Consider the following 17,553-nt stretch of genomic DNA (forward strand, 5'->3'; position numbering starts at 1 on the left):
CACAAAGACAGGCTGGATGCTAAAAGGTTCTTAAATATTTAGTTCAGATTTATTTAAAGTCAAGTCAGTTTGTAGACACTATTTATATTATTAAAAACACTTGGAGGTTTGTACTTCTAGCAAAAATATACATTTCAGTTTGAGGGTTGTTATACTGTCGAGGAAGGAAGAGCAAAAAGTTTCCCAGGTGATGGGCACGAGTCCTGCATTGCCACCGGGGTGGGGACAGCACCGGGACTTTGGGAACGACAAATCCCAGGCTCCAACCAGCACATGCATGTCTCCAGTGCCTTCCCCCAGAGGGCTTCAAAGTGCTTCAGAAACGGTGATTCCCAACACCCCTGCGAGGTAGGGACGGGAGGGCTGGGCAGGGAAACTGAGGCACGGCAAACTGAGGAGTGTGGCAGCAGGGGGAGGTTTGGGACCGGCCAGCCCTGTGATGGGGAGGGAAAGCCCAGTGCTCTTCCCCTTTGGGTTTTAAAGGAATTATTGCACCAGGGAAATCTGCTACCCTGAAGAGGAGGAAAGTAAAATAAAACCGAATAATTTGCTCCCACAACCCCTCCTAGGGAATATCAGTATTTTAATAAGGCTGCTCAGGACACAGGGAAGGAGCTGCAGACAGGGAAGGGTCACTTTCATTATCCTGAAAGGGAAACTGAGCCCTTCCCAGGTCCATCCTCCCCCTGCCCAAAGCCCAAGGGACACAGCCCCCACCCCAGGGGCCTGGCCTGGCCCAGGCAGCACCGTGGTGTTTCACTACAGCTGTGGGAAGTTGTGAGGTAAAATCCCAGAGTGGTGCTGGGATCAGGCAGACCTCCAGGCCTGGAGCTGTTCCCACTCTTGGGAACAGTGGCAGAGGTGGACTGGCAGCTTCCCTGCCACAGCCACGCTCACTGGGAAGCTCCAGCTCATTGTGAGCATCCCAACCACCCCCTCCCTGGTTATAAATCCTTGGCATTTACAGCTGCAAAGCTCTCTGCAACCAATGCACTAACAGATCCTTGTGCTCCTGCTCGGAGCAGGCAGCATGTGACAATCCAGGTCCCTTTCACAGAGGGGAAACTGAGGCAGGACACCAAACCCTGACCAGCTCAAGGCCTCTGACCCTCCACACACCTTTTTTGTAACTCAGGTCTGTGCAGAGCAGCCTGTGGAAGCCACGGATTCTGTGCCTCTGCTCTGAAGGTGAATTTTAAGGAGTCAAATCCTTTCCCTGCTACTTCCCCATCCCAGCCTCTCTCCTACTGAGGTGCCCAGGGACAGGTTCCCTATGGAACAAGGGTGCCAGGAGCAAAGGCTCCCACGCAGCACCCAGGAAGGCAGAGTTCCCACAGTCCCACTGGGAGACAGGAACACACTGAAGAGAACAGGGGGGGCTGCAGCTGAGAGTCTCCCCTGGGACAGCCCTACATGTGTTCAAATACTCCAGAGCTTTTCTTTGGGAAAGAGAGGAACATCCTTTCATCACACTGTCCCAGACTTCATGGCTCAGGACCACGTCCTTGGAGTGCAAATGAACAAGAGAATACAGACACACCCTAAGTGCTGCTGTCAGCCCTGCTGGCTCCTGCACCCCCTTGGCCCTCCTAAGGACCAGGGCTCCCCACCCACAGTGACCTAGCTGCCTGAGCCATGTAAACTGGGCAGCCAGAGCTGGGCCACAGAAGGGGAACAGCAGCTTTGCAGATTTGTTAGTGTGTGTTAACGGAAGCCCTGGCCGAGCAGGAGGCACCTGCAAATCCTGATGGCATCTTGCCCTATGTACCGTACGTCAGGGTCACGTAGAAAAGAGTTTCCAGTAGGAGAAATGGAAGACACTGGGAAGAGTTTTCTTTGTTTCTGTACAAAGAGTCTTGATGGGAATCCATGGCTTCATTCTCATAAATAACAGTCCTTAGTACATGTCCTTGTAGATCTCCTGCAGAAGTGGGTGCAGAGATGTCTCTGTCTCTGTCTTCTTGATCTTCTGCACCAGCTGGGCGTGCTCTGTCACCAGCTGTCGCAGGTCAGCCATCTTCTGCAGCAGCTTGGGGAAGAGGTACTGGGCATCCGGGTGGTTGGACTGCAGGTGGAACTCCAGCGCTCTCAGGATGTTGTCTTGGATCTCCTCCACCTGCTTCACGTTCATCAGGCCAGGGCGGTCTGTGGAGAGGAAGCAGGGAGCTGCAGGGTCATGGTGCAGCCCTCCACAGTACACTCTGCTCCTGGGGAGAGGGAGCCAGGGACTGTAACCCACCCACCATGACTCCAACCTCATCAGCTAGAAAGGGGAGAAGTGTGCCCTTGGACAATGTGTCCACAGCAGCACATGAGAAGGAGATGTCACTTCTACATTCCTTGCTGTTGGTCCAAGCTTGCCAGGTATCACCTCCACAGAGAAGCTTTGGTTTTGGAAGTGTTCAGTTCTTCTCTCATGCCCCTGAGACATCCCAGGCTGACCTCAAACCCAGCTGCAGCTCACTCCCCTAGCCCCCTCTGAACCACCTCTAAGCAGGGAGAACTCTCTTCCTGACCCTGGCACGGCCGAGGGCACCCGCTCACCTCCACACAGGATGATGGCAGCCACAAACAGGGACAGGTCACTGTCATCCAGCTCCAGCGCGTTGAACTTCACAGCAAACTCAAATTTGGGCTCCATGATCTCACTGAAGGGCTTGCGCAGGCTGCGCAGGAACTCGCGGGTCACAAAGCCGTTCCCGTTGGCCACCAGCAGCCCGTCCTTGTTCATGATGGAGGCCAGCATGGCAAAGATGGCCTCGTGCACCCCGTACTTGAGCAGAGTCACTTGGTCGTTCAGGTAGAGGCCGACGAAGCTGGGGATGCTCTTGGCGAACTCGGTGAGCTCCCGCACGGTCTCCACCGTGGTGCACTGGCAGCGGTAGAAGACGTGCACCCCGATCTCCTTGTAGGGGGGGATGCCGTTCACCAGCTGCTTCCACACCAGCCCCTTCTCTGCCTGCCACAAGGTGTCCATGTCATGGATCACAAAAGGCTGCTTGAACAAGAAGCAAGTTAGGAGTCTGCTGCGGGGACTCGAGGTGCCAGCTCTGCTCAGGACAGTCATGTTTGTCTGTCTGTCCCTGTGCTGTGCCCTGCCTCTGGGGCTGACAGTGCCCAGGTAATCTGCACCCACCCACCACAGCACAGGTGTGCAGAGCAGTGGGGTTTTTCCCAGCAAGGGGCAGGACATGCAGAGCCCACCTGGCTGCATGGGAACAGCTATGGCAGCATCTCCCAGAGAACAGTCCCCCGTGCTGGCCATGGCCAACCCCACCTGTCCTGGGAGGGAACTTACTGGGGTGCTGCTGGCCTTGCCGGTCAGGATACCTCTTGCCTTCTTTTTGGTCATGTTGAAATTCTTCAGGTAGGCGTTGTAGATGTGCTTGGAGAAAGCTTTCAGGTCAGCCACCTGTGGGTTCTGGCAGCCGATCTCGCTCGCTGTCAGCCCTGCCACCAGCTTCCTCTTCTCTGCCTCTGGCATGCGCCCAAAGCGGATTGCTGGGGGGCAAAACTGGGGTCAGGATAGCAGGGGGCCCCCAGGAGATGCATCCAGAGAGGCAGCAGCTTGTTCTGCCACTGCAGACAGACAGGTCTGCTGGAGAACACCTGCAGCTGCACAACACAATGCTTCTCCAGCTGCAGTTCTTCCAGCACTAACACCTTCATGAAACAGCCACTGCTGCTTCCTCACTCCAGACTCCCATCCCAATCCTCCAGCTCTTGCTCAAACCCTGCTTCCCACATAAACACCTTTGCCTGTCTGGGTCTGAGATTCTTACACCTGAAGTGTAAAAGTCCTAGCACAGAAAAACAATTTGTGTGTCCAGTTCCCTCAGGGCCAGTCCATAAGGGACAGCCGCGTGCCAGCAGCTGCACTGCATGGGGGGAATGAATAGCCCCTTCTCATATAGAAAAAGGGGAAGAGGAATCAAATGCTTGAAGCACTGGGTTTGAATGATCCCCTGGCAAGAAGAGCCATGGGCTGAAGCACAGCAGGCCATGGGCACCCTTCACAGGAGGGCAGCTGGCCCTGTGTCACCCAGCTGGCCAGGCCTGTGGGCAGCAGTGACACTCACCATTGTGTGACATGCCCAGAGAGAGGCATTTCTGGAAGCGGCAGTACTGGCACTTGTTTCTGTTCTTCTTCTGAATCTTGCAGCTCCTCTCACACTTCTCGTACTCCAGCTTCATGCGGATCGTCCGGCGGAAGAAACCCTGCAGGCAGGGAGGGAGCAGGGGGACATGGAGTCTGGCACCAGGCTGGTTTGTTATCCCCAGGAGCTGCAGGGAGGCTCAGGAGGGGGAGCCCTGGGTCTCTCTGGGGGTCTATGCCAAGGAAAGGTCATGTGGTGGCAGAAAGGAGCTGCAGAGGAAGAGGTGTGGGGGCACCCCATGCCTGGTGCTGTGACTGTGCCTGCAGCCCACAGAGGGGGATGGAGGAACCAGCCATGGCCAACCCCAGCCTGCAGGAATGTCTGGCAGGATCTGGGCTGCTAACACAACCCTGCTGGATCTGCTGCAGGGGAAAGAATTCCAGAGGAACATCCAAGCTGCAGCCAGTGATCCCAGGGAGATAAACACACAGCTCACTGCTGATCTGCAGAACACAAACTATTTTTAAAAATAAACTCAGGGTCCCTATGGGGACAGATGGATTTGCCTTACACAACAAAGCATGACAAGGCAAGGTTTGGGCCATACAGGTCTCAGCCCTCTTCCCAGGGCCGCATTTGCTGCCTGCTGATACTTGCCCCTTTCTAGACAGGCTGAGTTTTTTACAATCAATCCCGAATCCCTGTTTTGCTGCAAATCTTGTGTGAGGAGGCAGCCCAGTTGCTGGGATCTAACCCCTGCTTGGTGCTGCTGGACCCAGCTGTCCCTGGGACTCACCTTGCAGCCCTCACAGGCATGCACGCCGTAGTGGAAGCCCGAGGCTTTGTCCCCACAGACCCTGCACTCCACGTTCAGCGCTCCCAGCGCCGCCTCCTCGCAGCCCATCTGCAGCTGGTCCGACAGCGAGGGAGAGGAGCTCTGTGACAGGTCTGCAAACACACACAGGGACATGTCCTTCCATGTCACAGCCACAGGCCCAGCTCCTGGTGTGGCCAGCTCATCCAGCTGTGGGGCTGATTTCTGGCCCTGTCCTGCCTGCCCCTGTATCACATCTGGAATCTGGCACTGGCTGCAGGCAAATGCCATCAACAGAGCCAAGAATGCCCCAGCAGCTCAGACTCCACATCAATGCTCCTTTCTTCCCTCTGGCATTCATGTCCTGGCAATGAAACCCCAACCAGCAGATTTTATAATCCCTTGTTGGCCAGCTGCTGGCACAGGATATCCCAGCTGGAACATCAAGGGCTCTGGAGGAGTCTCTTCTGCATCCACAAACCTTCTCTCCCACCTCCTACAATCACTTTGCTCTGAGGATCCCAAAAAGTGTCCAAGGAAGCATTCCCAAGCACCCTGGGAGGCCCCTTGCTCTGAAGCACAATGTTACCTGTCCTTTTAATTTCCACTCCAAAACCCATTGCCAATGGACATGCAGTGATCTCAGAGGAAGAAGTAAGCCTCTCCATAACTTGGAGCATTATTTCACAAATAAATGTGAAATGTTCGGTTCAGCTGAACTCCATTCAGGGACAGATCCTCTACCCTTGCAGCTGGGCATGCTGCCTGGGGGCTGTGGACACCTGGATGCTCCACAGGATGAGCTCCTGTGGCTCCACTCACCTGTGTAGCTGCTCGAAGGCAGCGAGCTGTCTGGTCCTCCAGTTGGGTCTGAGGCTCCACTTGCTACCATCACTGCCTCTTCCTCTTCCTCTTCCTTGACCTCAGGTACTTCCTCCTGTAGTTGTTCCATAATTGATCACCCCTCAGTGCCAAGACTGCAATCCCTGTCATAGCTCTGGCATCATCCGCGTCTATCCAAGATGGACCCCACCAGGCTGTTCCTGCTAGCCTGCAGGACATGGAGAGAGGCCACTGAGTGCCTGCAGGGAGCAGCTCAGCAGCAGGGCAGTGTCACCAAGCACACCACTCCTGCTCTGGGCTGGCTCCTTGGCCAGTGAGACATGCAGAGCAGGGCACATTTAAAGATCCCTCTGCACTGTGGAATAAATATTCTGTAGGATTCAAGGAAGCAAAAGCTCAAAGAATTGTTTTTAAAGCCCAGCAGACCACAAACCAGCCCAGATAACCCAGGGACCAGGGGTCCCCAGCTTACAAGCCCCATAGCAGCCATGCTGCCCCAGACAATGTCCCCCACAGCCAACAGCTCCAGAAGGATCAAAGTAGGGCTGGCTTCACCCTCTGTCCCTGCCCAGCCATGGCAGAGCCTGGATTGGGAGCAGCAGCTGATCAGGGCACACTGTGCCCGTGGGTCGAAGATACTGGGGGAGCAGGGCTCAGTGCAGCAGCAGGCAGTGGCTAAAAGTCCCTGGCCCATGCAAGCCATCTGCAAGACTGATGGCTTCCTGTCAGCCCTGCACTCGCACTCCTTCCCGTCAGAGTGCTGCCAGTTGCAGCCTTTGTGTTTGTTTTCACTTGGCTCCTCTGCCAAGAGCTGGGCTGAACGTGTTGCTGTTGCTCTGCGCAGCTGCCGGGCCGTGCTCAGCCACGGGGTCCAGCAGTGCAATCCCAACAGCCACACAATCCAACCAGTGTCTTAATCCCGGGTTTCCTGTGGGAGGAACGGCCCCATCCTCCCCCACACACTTCCTCTCCTTGTTTGCCTTACTCCATCCCAAAGAGCCCACAAAAACCTCCAGCCATCCAAACGATGCAGCACCGGTACCGTGGCTATGGCAGAGCAGTTCCCACCTCCCTCCCAGCCATGCTGGATCTTGATCCCTAAACTGACTCTTCTTGAATAATTAACATCTCAAGCACATCTTATATAAAGTTCCATCCACTTCCTTAAGAGAGTTATTTTTAAGTGGAGAAATACCCATCAGGAAAGTCACTGAAATCCAGGTTCAACGAAGAGAGCTTCGATTTGCAGACCCAAATTAAACTAACACAGGATATTGCAGGGGCCTTGTATAAGGGCAGCCCCAAGCTCTGGGATGGTCTGTGCCCCGTGCCCAAGCCCACAACACAACTCAGGGCTTGCTGGGCAAGGGCAGCAGTGACCAGGACTCCCTGGATTTGTTTGCCCTCCCACAGCAGACCCTCACACCTGGCAGCTTCAAACTTGAGCTGCAGCCAGCTCCTTGGATTGCTGGAAAGACATCAAGGTCAGAGCTCCCTGAAAGAGCAAGGAAGCAGCTCAGGGAGAGAACAAAACCTGCAGGTGGGAGGCTGAACACAAACACGTCACAAAGCCAGAACACAAGTCACCCCTGGAGCTGGTGCTGTACCAGAACCTGGGTCTCCTGTGGCTGAGGGAGCTTTATTTTTTCCCTCCACACTGGGAACTCAGAGTGCAGGACAGGTGGCTTTGTTTCCAGGTGAGGTACACTAGTGGCACCAGTGAGCACACTGCCCTGTGCTCCTTGGCAGCAGCAGCAGCAGGGGCTGCTCCCTCCCTGTGCCTCCACATGAGCACTGAGGGACCATTGAAGGGCTGTGTTATCCTTGGCCTCTGCTCACACATCCCACACGGTGGGACATGGCAGACAGGCAGGAAAACTTATTCACTGGAGATGGAGGGTAATGAACTTCACTGCTTTCAGGGTTATATATAAATGATCACACCAACATCAGGGAAACACTTTTGCCTGGAAGAGCAGTTAGTGGGGGAAGCTCGTGGCAGGAGAAGCTTGTCTACAGTGGAAAATCCATCCTGCAGCAGCTTAACAAGCAGCTCATTAGATTCCCCTTGTCCCTGGCACCCAGCACAAGCCCCTTGCTTTAAACCCACTGCAGACAGAGCTCTCTGCTTAGCCCCAGATGTCTGCACAAGCATCTCATGACTTGCTGTGCCCTTGCCTCAATGCCTGTTCCATGGAGCTTTGGTAACCCTGGCTGAGCCAGCAGCTTCCTCTGCAGCTGGTGCAGGGAGGGTTTGTTTGCTGGCTCTGGGCTTGGGCTGATGCCTGCTGGCTGCAAACAGCTTGGGCAACAGGTTTGTCTTTCCTAGAAGATGGCATCTATGCCAAGCTAAACCATCAGTGGGAACAGGGAGAGAGACGTGGCACAACCAGGAGAGGAAAAAAACAGGAATAGAAGTTAAAAGGAGATAAATCTTCAGTGTGGATTCCCTGCAAGAAGGTAGAGCTTCTCCAGAGCTGACCAAGATCCAAGCCTCTAGATCATCAACCAACAGCTTGTGCCCCTGTGGCCTGGCAGTTCCCCTGGCAGCCAATCCTGCTGATTAGCACATAAACCTTGGAGCCAAGCTCAGAGTTTCCATGCAAAGCACCAAAGAAAGGTCCAAACCTCCCAAGAGTCAAGTCACAGAGTTGATCTGCCCAAAGCAGTTGTTCAAGACAACTGTACTATCAAAGAGGTCATGAAGAATGGCAGAAGGAAACCAATAAAACGTGGGAGTGCTCCTCGCTTGTGTTTATTCCTCTGGACAAGAAAGTTCACCAAATTCACAGCCAAAAGAAACAGAAGGGGTGAGTTGAGAAATCAGCACTGTGATGTGCAGCACATTTTGAATCCACAGTCAAAAACTGACCTGAATCCATAAAGGAGATGTGATTGCTGCTGGTTGACCACCTTTTGGAGACTTCCTCAGGTTGTGTCACTGCTTCCAAGATCTGCTGATCAAGTACCAGTTTCTGTTCCTCCTCCTACACGTCAGCTATTACTAATAAAAGCCAAATAAGAGCTAAGCAGATGCTGCAATACAGGAAAGGTAACTGAGAGTACAAAACAGGCGAGAGGAACGCTGAAAACATGTTTATGTTTGCTCCTGGAAGATCAGCATATCCCCAAATTAGCCAATGAGATCTCAGCAGCACTTAGTAGCTGAGTGTTTCCTTCCTTACTCAAAGTCTTGGCCTCAAGGCAGGCAACACACAAAAATAAACTACTACAGCTAGCAAGGAAGAGCCCTCCCACACAGCACTCACCTGGATGGACATTCTGGGACAGATTTTTCCCCTTGAAGCATCTGCTTAGATGCTGCACCATGCCCCAGAGCCCAGTCCTGTGATTCTCTCTCCAAGGCTGCTCAGTGTGGACCCCCTGTGCTTCCCCAAGAGTGAGCTGGGCTCACTGAGCACAGGGGTGCTGCCAGAGCTGCCATGACCATTAGCTGCTGCTAATTACTCCAGGACTTGTGGCACAGGGTGCAGGAGATTCCCTCAGCTGCCTGGAGCAGCCTGGCTTGCCAAAATGAATCACACATCTATTGCATGTTTTAACTCACCCACTTCCTGGGCACTGAGGGGGGAAATAACCCCAGCCCATTAAAAAGGTTACAAAACTTGCTGGATTCTTCTCTTTTTGTAGCATGATTGATGCTGTCCCCAAAACCAGGTCATGACATTTTGCTCCAAAAGGAACTTGCTGCTGGCTTTGTCCAGACTCTAACAGGTGTTGCAGACACAGAAAAAAGAGCAGATTTTGGGCACTGAACTCTCAGCCATGCACAAAGCAGGGTCTGCCAGGCTGCTCTTCTCCAGGAGTTGCAGCCATCCCTGGCTCCAGCAGCAAGCATGCGTGGGATGTGCTCCAAAATGTTGAGATGGCAGAGATGGGAAGACAGAGGAATCATCCCTGAACAGCTTCCCAGCAGAGGGACTCCCTGCCCTCATCAGGCTCTGTGGCTGATGGGCAGCAGCAGGGCAGGCAGGGAAAAGCTGCACAGCTCTTAGCTCTTAATGGAAGTGCTGCTCCATGACCTTCAGCAAATCTGGTCAGGTTCCCTACCTCCATTTCCTTGATCATAAAAAAAAAAAAGCCCCAACCAAAACCAAAACCCACCACAAAGAAACAAACCCAGGATTTTTACAATGCTTCCTTCCTGATCATTCTCTGGCTGCATTAGCTCATGGAGACAGCATGTTTTGGAAGTGCAGAGCAATAGATCAGTGCCAAGTGTCATTGTTTATTCCTGCATTACAGATTTTGACACCTGTTAGCAGTCACACTCGCAGGTCTGGCCTGCCCAGCCCCAGATCAGCTCCCTGCACTGCTCGTGACCATCTTCTCCTGTTGTACATTCCTGTACAAGGCATTCCAGGATGACTTTCAGGAAGTAAACTGGCACATCTCATTCTGCCAAGTGCTGACTGGTATTTGGGTTTAGTGGTCAACTCAGGACAGCCAAAGTATCTATGGCCAGGAGGGGCACGTGGGTCTGACCCACTGGAACAAGGACAGCAGCCAGGAAACAAGCAGGTACTGGAAAGGTGACACCACTGGGACTTCTCAGTGCTTGAAATGGCACAGAAGTACTGCTATTTGAGAAGATCATTAAGTCTGGCAAAGAGAGAGGATCATCTCCCCACAACCCAGGGCACAGCAGAGGTGGCTGTGAAACTGTGGCAATGCTTTGGGATCACACTGCAAACCTGGCTGGGTGGGATATATTCCCCTTCCCTTCAGCATCCCCGAGGTGAGGAGGTTGGAGGCTCAGAACTCAATAAGGCACTGTAAGATGACGTGTTCCCAAACTGCTGAAGTCCTCTTGGCTGTACTCCAAGGCAGTCAGTTTGCTTAGGGACCCCTTGTCCTCCCAAACCTGAGCAGGACACGTGGAAGGATCTGGTTTCAAGAACATCAGTAATTATAGAACAGGGCTGGTGAGGGAGGAGCTCACAGAAACAGCAACACCACTTCCCAAGGCAAACAGTGGGCACAGGGTGCTGCAGACTCAGAGCAGCACTGAAATGGAGCTCCAGGAAAGGGCGAGTGGAACAAGCTGTGGCTGTGAACGGGAGCACTGCTGGCGGCCAGCGAGGCCAAGTTTGGCAGTGCTGCACACACCAGCACCCAGCTTAGATTTCCTCAAAGTCTCAGGGTCACTGGGACACCAGCAAGTGCCATCCATGCTTTGGAAGGGGCAATCAGCTCCTCAGAAAAGCAAGGGGGGCAGAAAAGCAGCAGTGGGCCGATGAGTCACTCAGGATCACACACATGCATGCAGCCTCTGTCTGGAGCCAAACATCCAGCAGGCCCCTAGGTTTTAGTGCTATGTTACCAGTGCTCCCAGACGCACAAAGATGCCCACAAAACCAACAGCAAGCCTCCTCCTCTTTGCAGCAATAGATTTTAGACCCCATGGATTAACCAGGAAAAAAATAAATCCATCAGCCTGTAAGTTTTGTTATGTTTACACTTGGACTCGCAGAGAAGTGCTACTTGGTTTTGTAGACTTTAGCAAAATACCCTGGGCACCAGGCATGCTGCTCTGCTCCCAGGACACAGCTGACAGAGAGCAATTGTGCCCAGGCCCAAGCTGGATGATTCAGCAGGGCCAGGAACATGCGCAGCGGGACAAACGGAGCAGATTGCTGTGTCTGCTGCAGCTCCCCTTCAGCCACAGAGCAGGAAAACAGAGGGGTCCCAGTCTGACTGCACACATCCCCCCAAGAAAACCTCCAGAGAACACCAGAATCGCTTTTCCACACAAACTAGTACAACACCCTCTCAGGGAATGAGGTGGGAATGCTGTTTCCTTGCTATTTTTGGCCACATTCACATAGCAATAGCTGCCTGGACAACAGAGATTCCCCAGCCTTTTCAGCAGGGAAAGGAGCAGCCACGGTGTCAGTGTGATCCTGCCAAGACTCACAGAGTGCTCTGACCATTTGGATTTCTGCCTCGGCCCCCAGAAAACAAAATGCTTGAGCAAAGCATTCGCACCTTTCATAACATCCTCGTGCCTTTGGCACAGTCTTGGGGGTACAGGGTGAGCCACAGAGCTCACAGCCAGCATCAGCTACTGCTTCCTGACACAGCCAGCTGCTGGCAGCTCAGCAGGCTCCTCAAGTTCATGCTCACCAACAACCCTTTTCCAGAGATCCCCATGTCCCTAAGTTCCACAACACGAGTTCTACCCCATGGACAGGAGAACCCATGGGTGTTTTCAGAGATGTGGGTCTCTGACCATCAGCCCTCGTGGGGTTAACAGCTTTCAAGAGCCAACATCTCCAGCAGAACCCATATAAACAATTTGAAGGTGAAAAGCTGATTTGGACATTTGCAGAAATATCCCAGATGGCAATATGATGAAATCAAGAGTTCCACTGAAAAACACTTGTAACAAGTCAGGCAGGACAGGGATTTGAGCTTAGGTTCCCATCAACAAGATGAGTGCACAAAGCATTGCTTATTTTGAAGCCATCTCACACAACCCCTGCCAGGAAAGGCCTGACAAAGCCTGTCCTAATGAGATAGGCATGTGTTTCGCAGTAAAGTCTGTCTTAACAGCCCATCAAAGAAATGCTTCCCTATCTGCTCATCTGCCCTTTCAAATCACCAAAACCATTCCCTGTCTCCAACCCACATATCTGTTAAGGGTTGAACATGCATGTTCTGGTTTTTGCTATTTCAAGTTCCAGCTCCCAGACCAGGGCAAGTCAGGAAATGCAGCCTGATGGCACCAGCTTGGATACCTTGGGGGTGACCAGGCTGTGCCTATGCCCCAGCCCCAGAGGTGGGTTCTGCCTTGACCCAGCACCAGAACAAACACTTGTGCTGTGCTTTCATCCCGCCACTTCCTCCTCCATGGTCAGGATTCCCCTGCAAACCACTCCCCAAAACCCCAAACTTTGAGCAGAGCCTGTCTGTGAGGTCCCCAGGAAAGCACCCCAACATACACAGGCATTTCAGAGCCCTTTCAAAGCCAAACAGACCTGACCAAAACGATCCCAGATGTTCACAAGCTCTTGGCTAAGCCTTGGAGAACACAGACATTTTCCAGACACTACGACTGAAACAGTGAATATTAAAGCATTTCAAGAAGTCATAATGAAACTAAGATACATCTCGAGTCAGTTCTGCTCTGAACCCTTCCTGCAGTCAGGCAGGGCTCCAGTGAATGTCATCCCAAAACATATTTTGGGGAAGATGCACTTCACAATCTCCTTGACCAAAAGGATTCGTACTGGCATCAATCATTCCACTCTAAACCCTGCTTTGGGAAAGCAATTTCCCAGGCATTCTGCCAAGGCAAGCAGACTTCAGAATAATTAACAAAAAAATAAAACTAGTTCTACAGAAAAATCTTACTTGTCCTCACTATCCAAATAATTTCTGCTTGTCCAGATTTTCCCAGAGTATCCAAAATTACTGCAGCAGTGCATCCCTGAACAGAGAGACTTCTGGAAAAAGCAGAGATTACTCTGCAGCACCTGATGAGAAGCAGCAATGCAGCCTGATGAAATTGTAGTTATCAGATTGTTCCTGCCCTAAGCAAAAGAGTCAGTACAAACCACAAAACCCCTGACATCCAAAATGTCATTGTCAGGGCAAGCCAGGCTGGGCTCTGACAGCAAATAACCTTTCAGGCATAAGCACTGTAACATCATCTCACCCAATTAAAACATCATTTGTATGTCAGGTTCTGTTGTTCAGAGGAGCCCAAGAGTCTCTTGTTGTGCCAATCCTTCAGTCTCCAAGAACATTTGCAGATTTCCAGTCCATAATTCAATAGCCACGGACGAAATACTCCCCAAAAGGCAACAAGATGTACTGTACAAAAATACATATTTTTCAAAAGGCTTCACACAAGAAAGACAGAGCCCATCAACACCAGAAAGGAATTCTGTGCAACAATGCTCTTCTGATCAGCAAAGCCTCACGGGGCTCATTATAAAATCCTCTCCACACGCTGTGAAGATCCTTGGAAGTCTGTGTCTTGAATACCAGAACAGAGATGGCGTAACCATTGCGCCAATCTGACACAGAACCCACAACAGCTCAACACCTCGGAGCTGTGTTGAGGCAAACACACACCCACAGCCACATGCAGACAGCCACAGCACCGCTGATTCCAGGAACCGCTCCAGAGGTCTGCAGGCAGGACAGTCCCTGCCCATGGCCTGCTGACCACCTCCTCCAAACCCCTGTCCTGCCTCTGCCACGGCCTGCTCAGCTTTGTCCCACACCGACAGCACCAGCACCGGGTCGTGTGTGGGACCGTTGGGTGATTGGTGACCCACGTGCAGCTCCGGATCTCGTGTGCCCTCCCTCATCTGCAACAGCCAATTTCCATCATAAACATCAGTGAAATAATGAAATGTTATGACACTATGCCTTGACAGCAAGAGCCAGCTGAGGAGAACAGGATTAGTCCTCACAGTGTATTCCTAAAGTAATCCATAAGATCATATTCAGAAACCGAACAAAAATAAGGCACCGACTTTAAAGTTAAAATTAAATTTAAGAAAGTTTAAGCTCACGGACAAAGGCAAACTTGCTGGAAACAAGCTGCTCTTCCCTAGCCCAAGTTTTCAGAAACGCTGCTGAGTGCCTGGGTGGGAGGCCTGCATGCAAAGGGGAAGGGTTACCTCTGCAGAGCAGCTGTCCCTGTCCGCCTGCCGCTGACAGCCACCGCTCGGTCACCATGTCAGCACGGACACCAGGACCTGGAGCAATCTGCAGGAGGACACACAGCAAGTTGCCACGGCTGTGCTGAAGGCCAGATATTTATGCTGCTGGGAGCGCTGGGCTGGGTCCAGCAGCAGCTCTGAAATTTAAACACACACTGCCTCTTTTGCACGCTGAAACCCTGGGCCAGGGTGACTGCAGGGAGCCGCTGCCACAGGCAGCATCTGCCCCAAGACCAGGAGGGAGAGCAAACCCTGGGGTGTCCCCATCCCCTCACCATGGATGTCACCTTTGCCTCAAGGCACCTGCAGCCAGAGGCTGATGACCCTGAGCTCTTATAACAATGCACAAAGTTGATGCTAGCAAAAAGGTCTATGGTGGCCACAAGGCTGCTTGTTTACCCAGCTTGCTTACTCCACCTTCAAGAGGCTGCCAGAAAGTTCCTGCAACTTTAATGAACTTCCTCTTGGGTGGCTGAAACTTAAGGATTCAACAGAGTTCATTCACTCTTCTTGGTTTTCCTGATAACTTTGCCTTGTATGAATTTCAGACTCAAAAGAGAAGGAAGAGACTAATGCTGAAAAAAAAATGGCTTATGAGGCTTTGAACTAGAGGACTTAGAGGAAATATGTCCTATTTTTAGACAGTTATGCAGACTAACTGGACTAAAACATTAAACAAAGATGCTGTGAACATGATGCTATTTGCACCCGCATACCCTCCTTGACATTACCCAGGCTTAGCTGCTCCTCCCACTCCAATGAAAAGCCCCATTTTGTATTGCTGCCCTTGGCATGGGACAACCTGTGAGGCAGCTGAGGACCAGCAACAAACCAGCAACAAACCAGCAACAAACCAGCATCACCAGCCCCTACCAGGCCAGGCAGCAACCTGCGAGTGCTGTGCTGAGAGTGAGCCCCCAGTGCAGCACATCCTTCCAGGTCTGACATGGAAACTGCAGCTGCCCAGGAGAGATGGAAAAAGAAGATGAACCCCCTGCCTCAAAGGGTGAATGTGGCCTGAGTGTAGAGGGTGTTCCCTACAGGATCAAGAGGAGGGCACAAGTGCGAGACCAAAAATCTGTGCGGAGCCCCTGGCACTGAAGCATCAATCACATCAGAATTTCCCAATCAGTGATGTCAAAGCCACATCCTCTTGAAGGCAGTGATTGCTCTTGTTTAGAGGTGGGGGCTGAGGACAGCACAGAGCTGTGCCAAGTGTGGATCCAGCACCAGCCACAGAACTGCCCTCAGGAGCTTCACTTTCACACCAGAGGGGGGTTTTCAGCCCTTCTCCTCCAGTATGGAAGACAGTTTTTCCTAAACAATCCTGACAAAGTTTCTCTTTAATCTCTCTGACAAAAAACAACACTGAAGTCATTCCAGCCCCACTGGCACATCAGGAGGTGGCTTTCTCCTCCATCAGCAATAAAGCTCAGCCCCATTCAGTAACACAGCATTAGCCTTGACACTGTCAAGGAGGGCTGAATCACACAAATCACACCCTGAGCTCTCTCTCATTGCAGACCAGAGTGCTCTGCTGCTGCTGCTGCCAGAGATCTGAGAATTAAAACTAAATGCCTGGCTCACCTTGTCCCATTCACTGCTAAATGCCAGGGCGTGCCCATCACACTGCACACAAGGCAACATTTGCACCAGCTCAGCAGGGCATGGAGAGAACCTGCCAGCACATCCCACCTGGATGCTTCCTCTGCTGTCCCTGGCTGACACATGGCAAGTCATCGGGAAAACTCCCACCTCAGCCTGGAGCATGTTTGTACAGAAGAGGATACTCTGCTGAAGGCAATGAGGGACTTGCATGGGAGAGGGCAGGAGGAGAGTAAAGCAGAAACAAGAAACAGGACATGGGCTGCCTCAACCCACAGGGCACTGTTTTAGAGACCAACACTGCAACCAGCCCTGGGACTGATTCATGGGGCAGCCACTGCTCAGACCCCTCTGCATCACCGTGATGAGCATTGCCCAGACCCTACAGCACATCTGATTCCTTCCCACACGCATGTCCTTCATCTGGGATCCCAGGGCAGGGGGGAGTGGAATGGGCAGAAATGAGGGATGAGAAAGGACTCTCAGATCCTTCTCCTGGAGCAGCCCCTCACCAGATGCTCTGCTCAAGGTCCATCCTTGCTTCTCCTCCTTCCAGCCCCAGACTCCTGCAGTGCCTGGCACCCTCCACCACCCCACCCTGGCAAAGCAGGCAGGCACAGTCCCCCTAACCCTCCTCTCGTGTGGGCCATGTACCCTCCTCAGTCCCGCCTGATTTCCAGGAACTACAGCCTAAAGTCACCGATGCCCCTCACGCCGCAGCTCTCCACACCCACGTCCCCTTTGCACCGAGCCCTGTCCCTCATACCCGCAGGCCCAACCCTGTCACCCCCCAGACCCTTACACCCCCTCAGCCCCCCTCAGTCCCTCAGCCCCCTCACACCGCGGTCCCCCGCGTCCCTCACACTCACCTCGCGCACGGCCCCGCTTGTGCAGCCGCCCCCCCCCGCCCCTTTCCCCGTCACCCCCGGCCCCGCGCGTCACCGCGCACGCCCTGACGCCACCGCACCCCGCGCGCTCCCGCGGCCAATCGCCGCCGCCGCCGGGGGGCCTCGCGCCCGCGTCACCACGGCAACGGCCCCGCCCCCTCCGCGCCGTACCGCCCCCTGCCGGGAGCCGCCCGCACTGCGCCCCGCGGCGGGAGCGGGGCCTCATGGGAAATGTAGGCGCTGCCTGTGGCGTAACCTGGGGGCGGGGAATTCAGGGGGCGGAGCGTCCTCAGGGCTGCCCAATATGGCGGCGGCGCCGGGTGAGGGCAGTTGGCCCTGCGCCCAAGTACCCCAAGCATTGCAAGTGACCCCTTCGCCCCCAGCAATTCGCACCGCGGCCCGCTCGCGCCTCGATGCAAGACAATAACCCAGCCTCGAGGCAGAGCTGGGAAGGGCTCACTGTGCCCAGAAAACCCGCGCAGAGTGGTGGGATGCTCTGTCCAAGTGGCCTGGCCAGGATTGTGTGGAGCAGGCAGGACCCCACTCAGGGCCACCCCGATATATGATCTATTGTGTGTGCCAGCAGAGGGAAGGGGACACAGGCGATG

General features: G+C 53.3%; 1 protein-coding gene across 4 annotated transcripts; it reads right to left on the reverse strand.

Annotated features, from left to right (window-relative positions):
* Positions 1–27: 27 nt before the first annotated feature.
* PPARD (peroxisome proliferator activated receptor delta) lies at positions 28–16,975 on the reverse strand. 4 transcript variants are annotated; one of them, XM_054648683.2, is made up of 8 exons: positions 16,928–16,964; positions 14,412–14,499; positions 5,734–5,962; positions 4,894–5,045; positions 4,080–4,218; positions 3,299–3,501; positions 2,545–2,995; positions 28–2,145 (listed from the first exon to the last, which is right to left on the reverse strand). In XM_054648683.2, the coding sequence occupies exons 3-8, from the start codon at positions 5,861–5,863 to the stop codon at positions 1,898–1,900; spliced, it is 1,323 nt and encodes a 440-aa protein (XP_054504658.1). In that variant the 5' UTR covers positions 5,864–5,962; positions 14,412–14,499; positions 16,928–16,964; the 3' UTR covers positions 28–1,897. The 4 variants fall into 4 exon arrangements, with proteins under 4 accessions (XP_054504658.1, XP_077046643.1, XP_077046644.1 ...); XM_077190528.1 differs by having other exon boundaries at positions 2,545–2,998; XM_077190529.1 differs by lacking the exon at positions 14,412–14,499 and having other exon boundaries at positions 2,545–2,998; positions 16,928–16,975.
* Between the last annotated feature and the right edge of the window lie 578 nt (positions 16,976–17,553).

Source organism: Agelaius phoeniceus, chromosome 25 (genome assembly GCF_051311805.1).
Source record: "Agelaius phoeniceus isolate bAgePho1 chromosome 25, bAgePho1.hap1, whole genome shotgun sequence".
NCBI classification, from domain to species: domain Eukaryota; kingdom Metazoa; phylum Chordata; class Aves; order Passeriformes; family Icteridae; genus Agelaius; species Agelaius phoeniceus.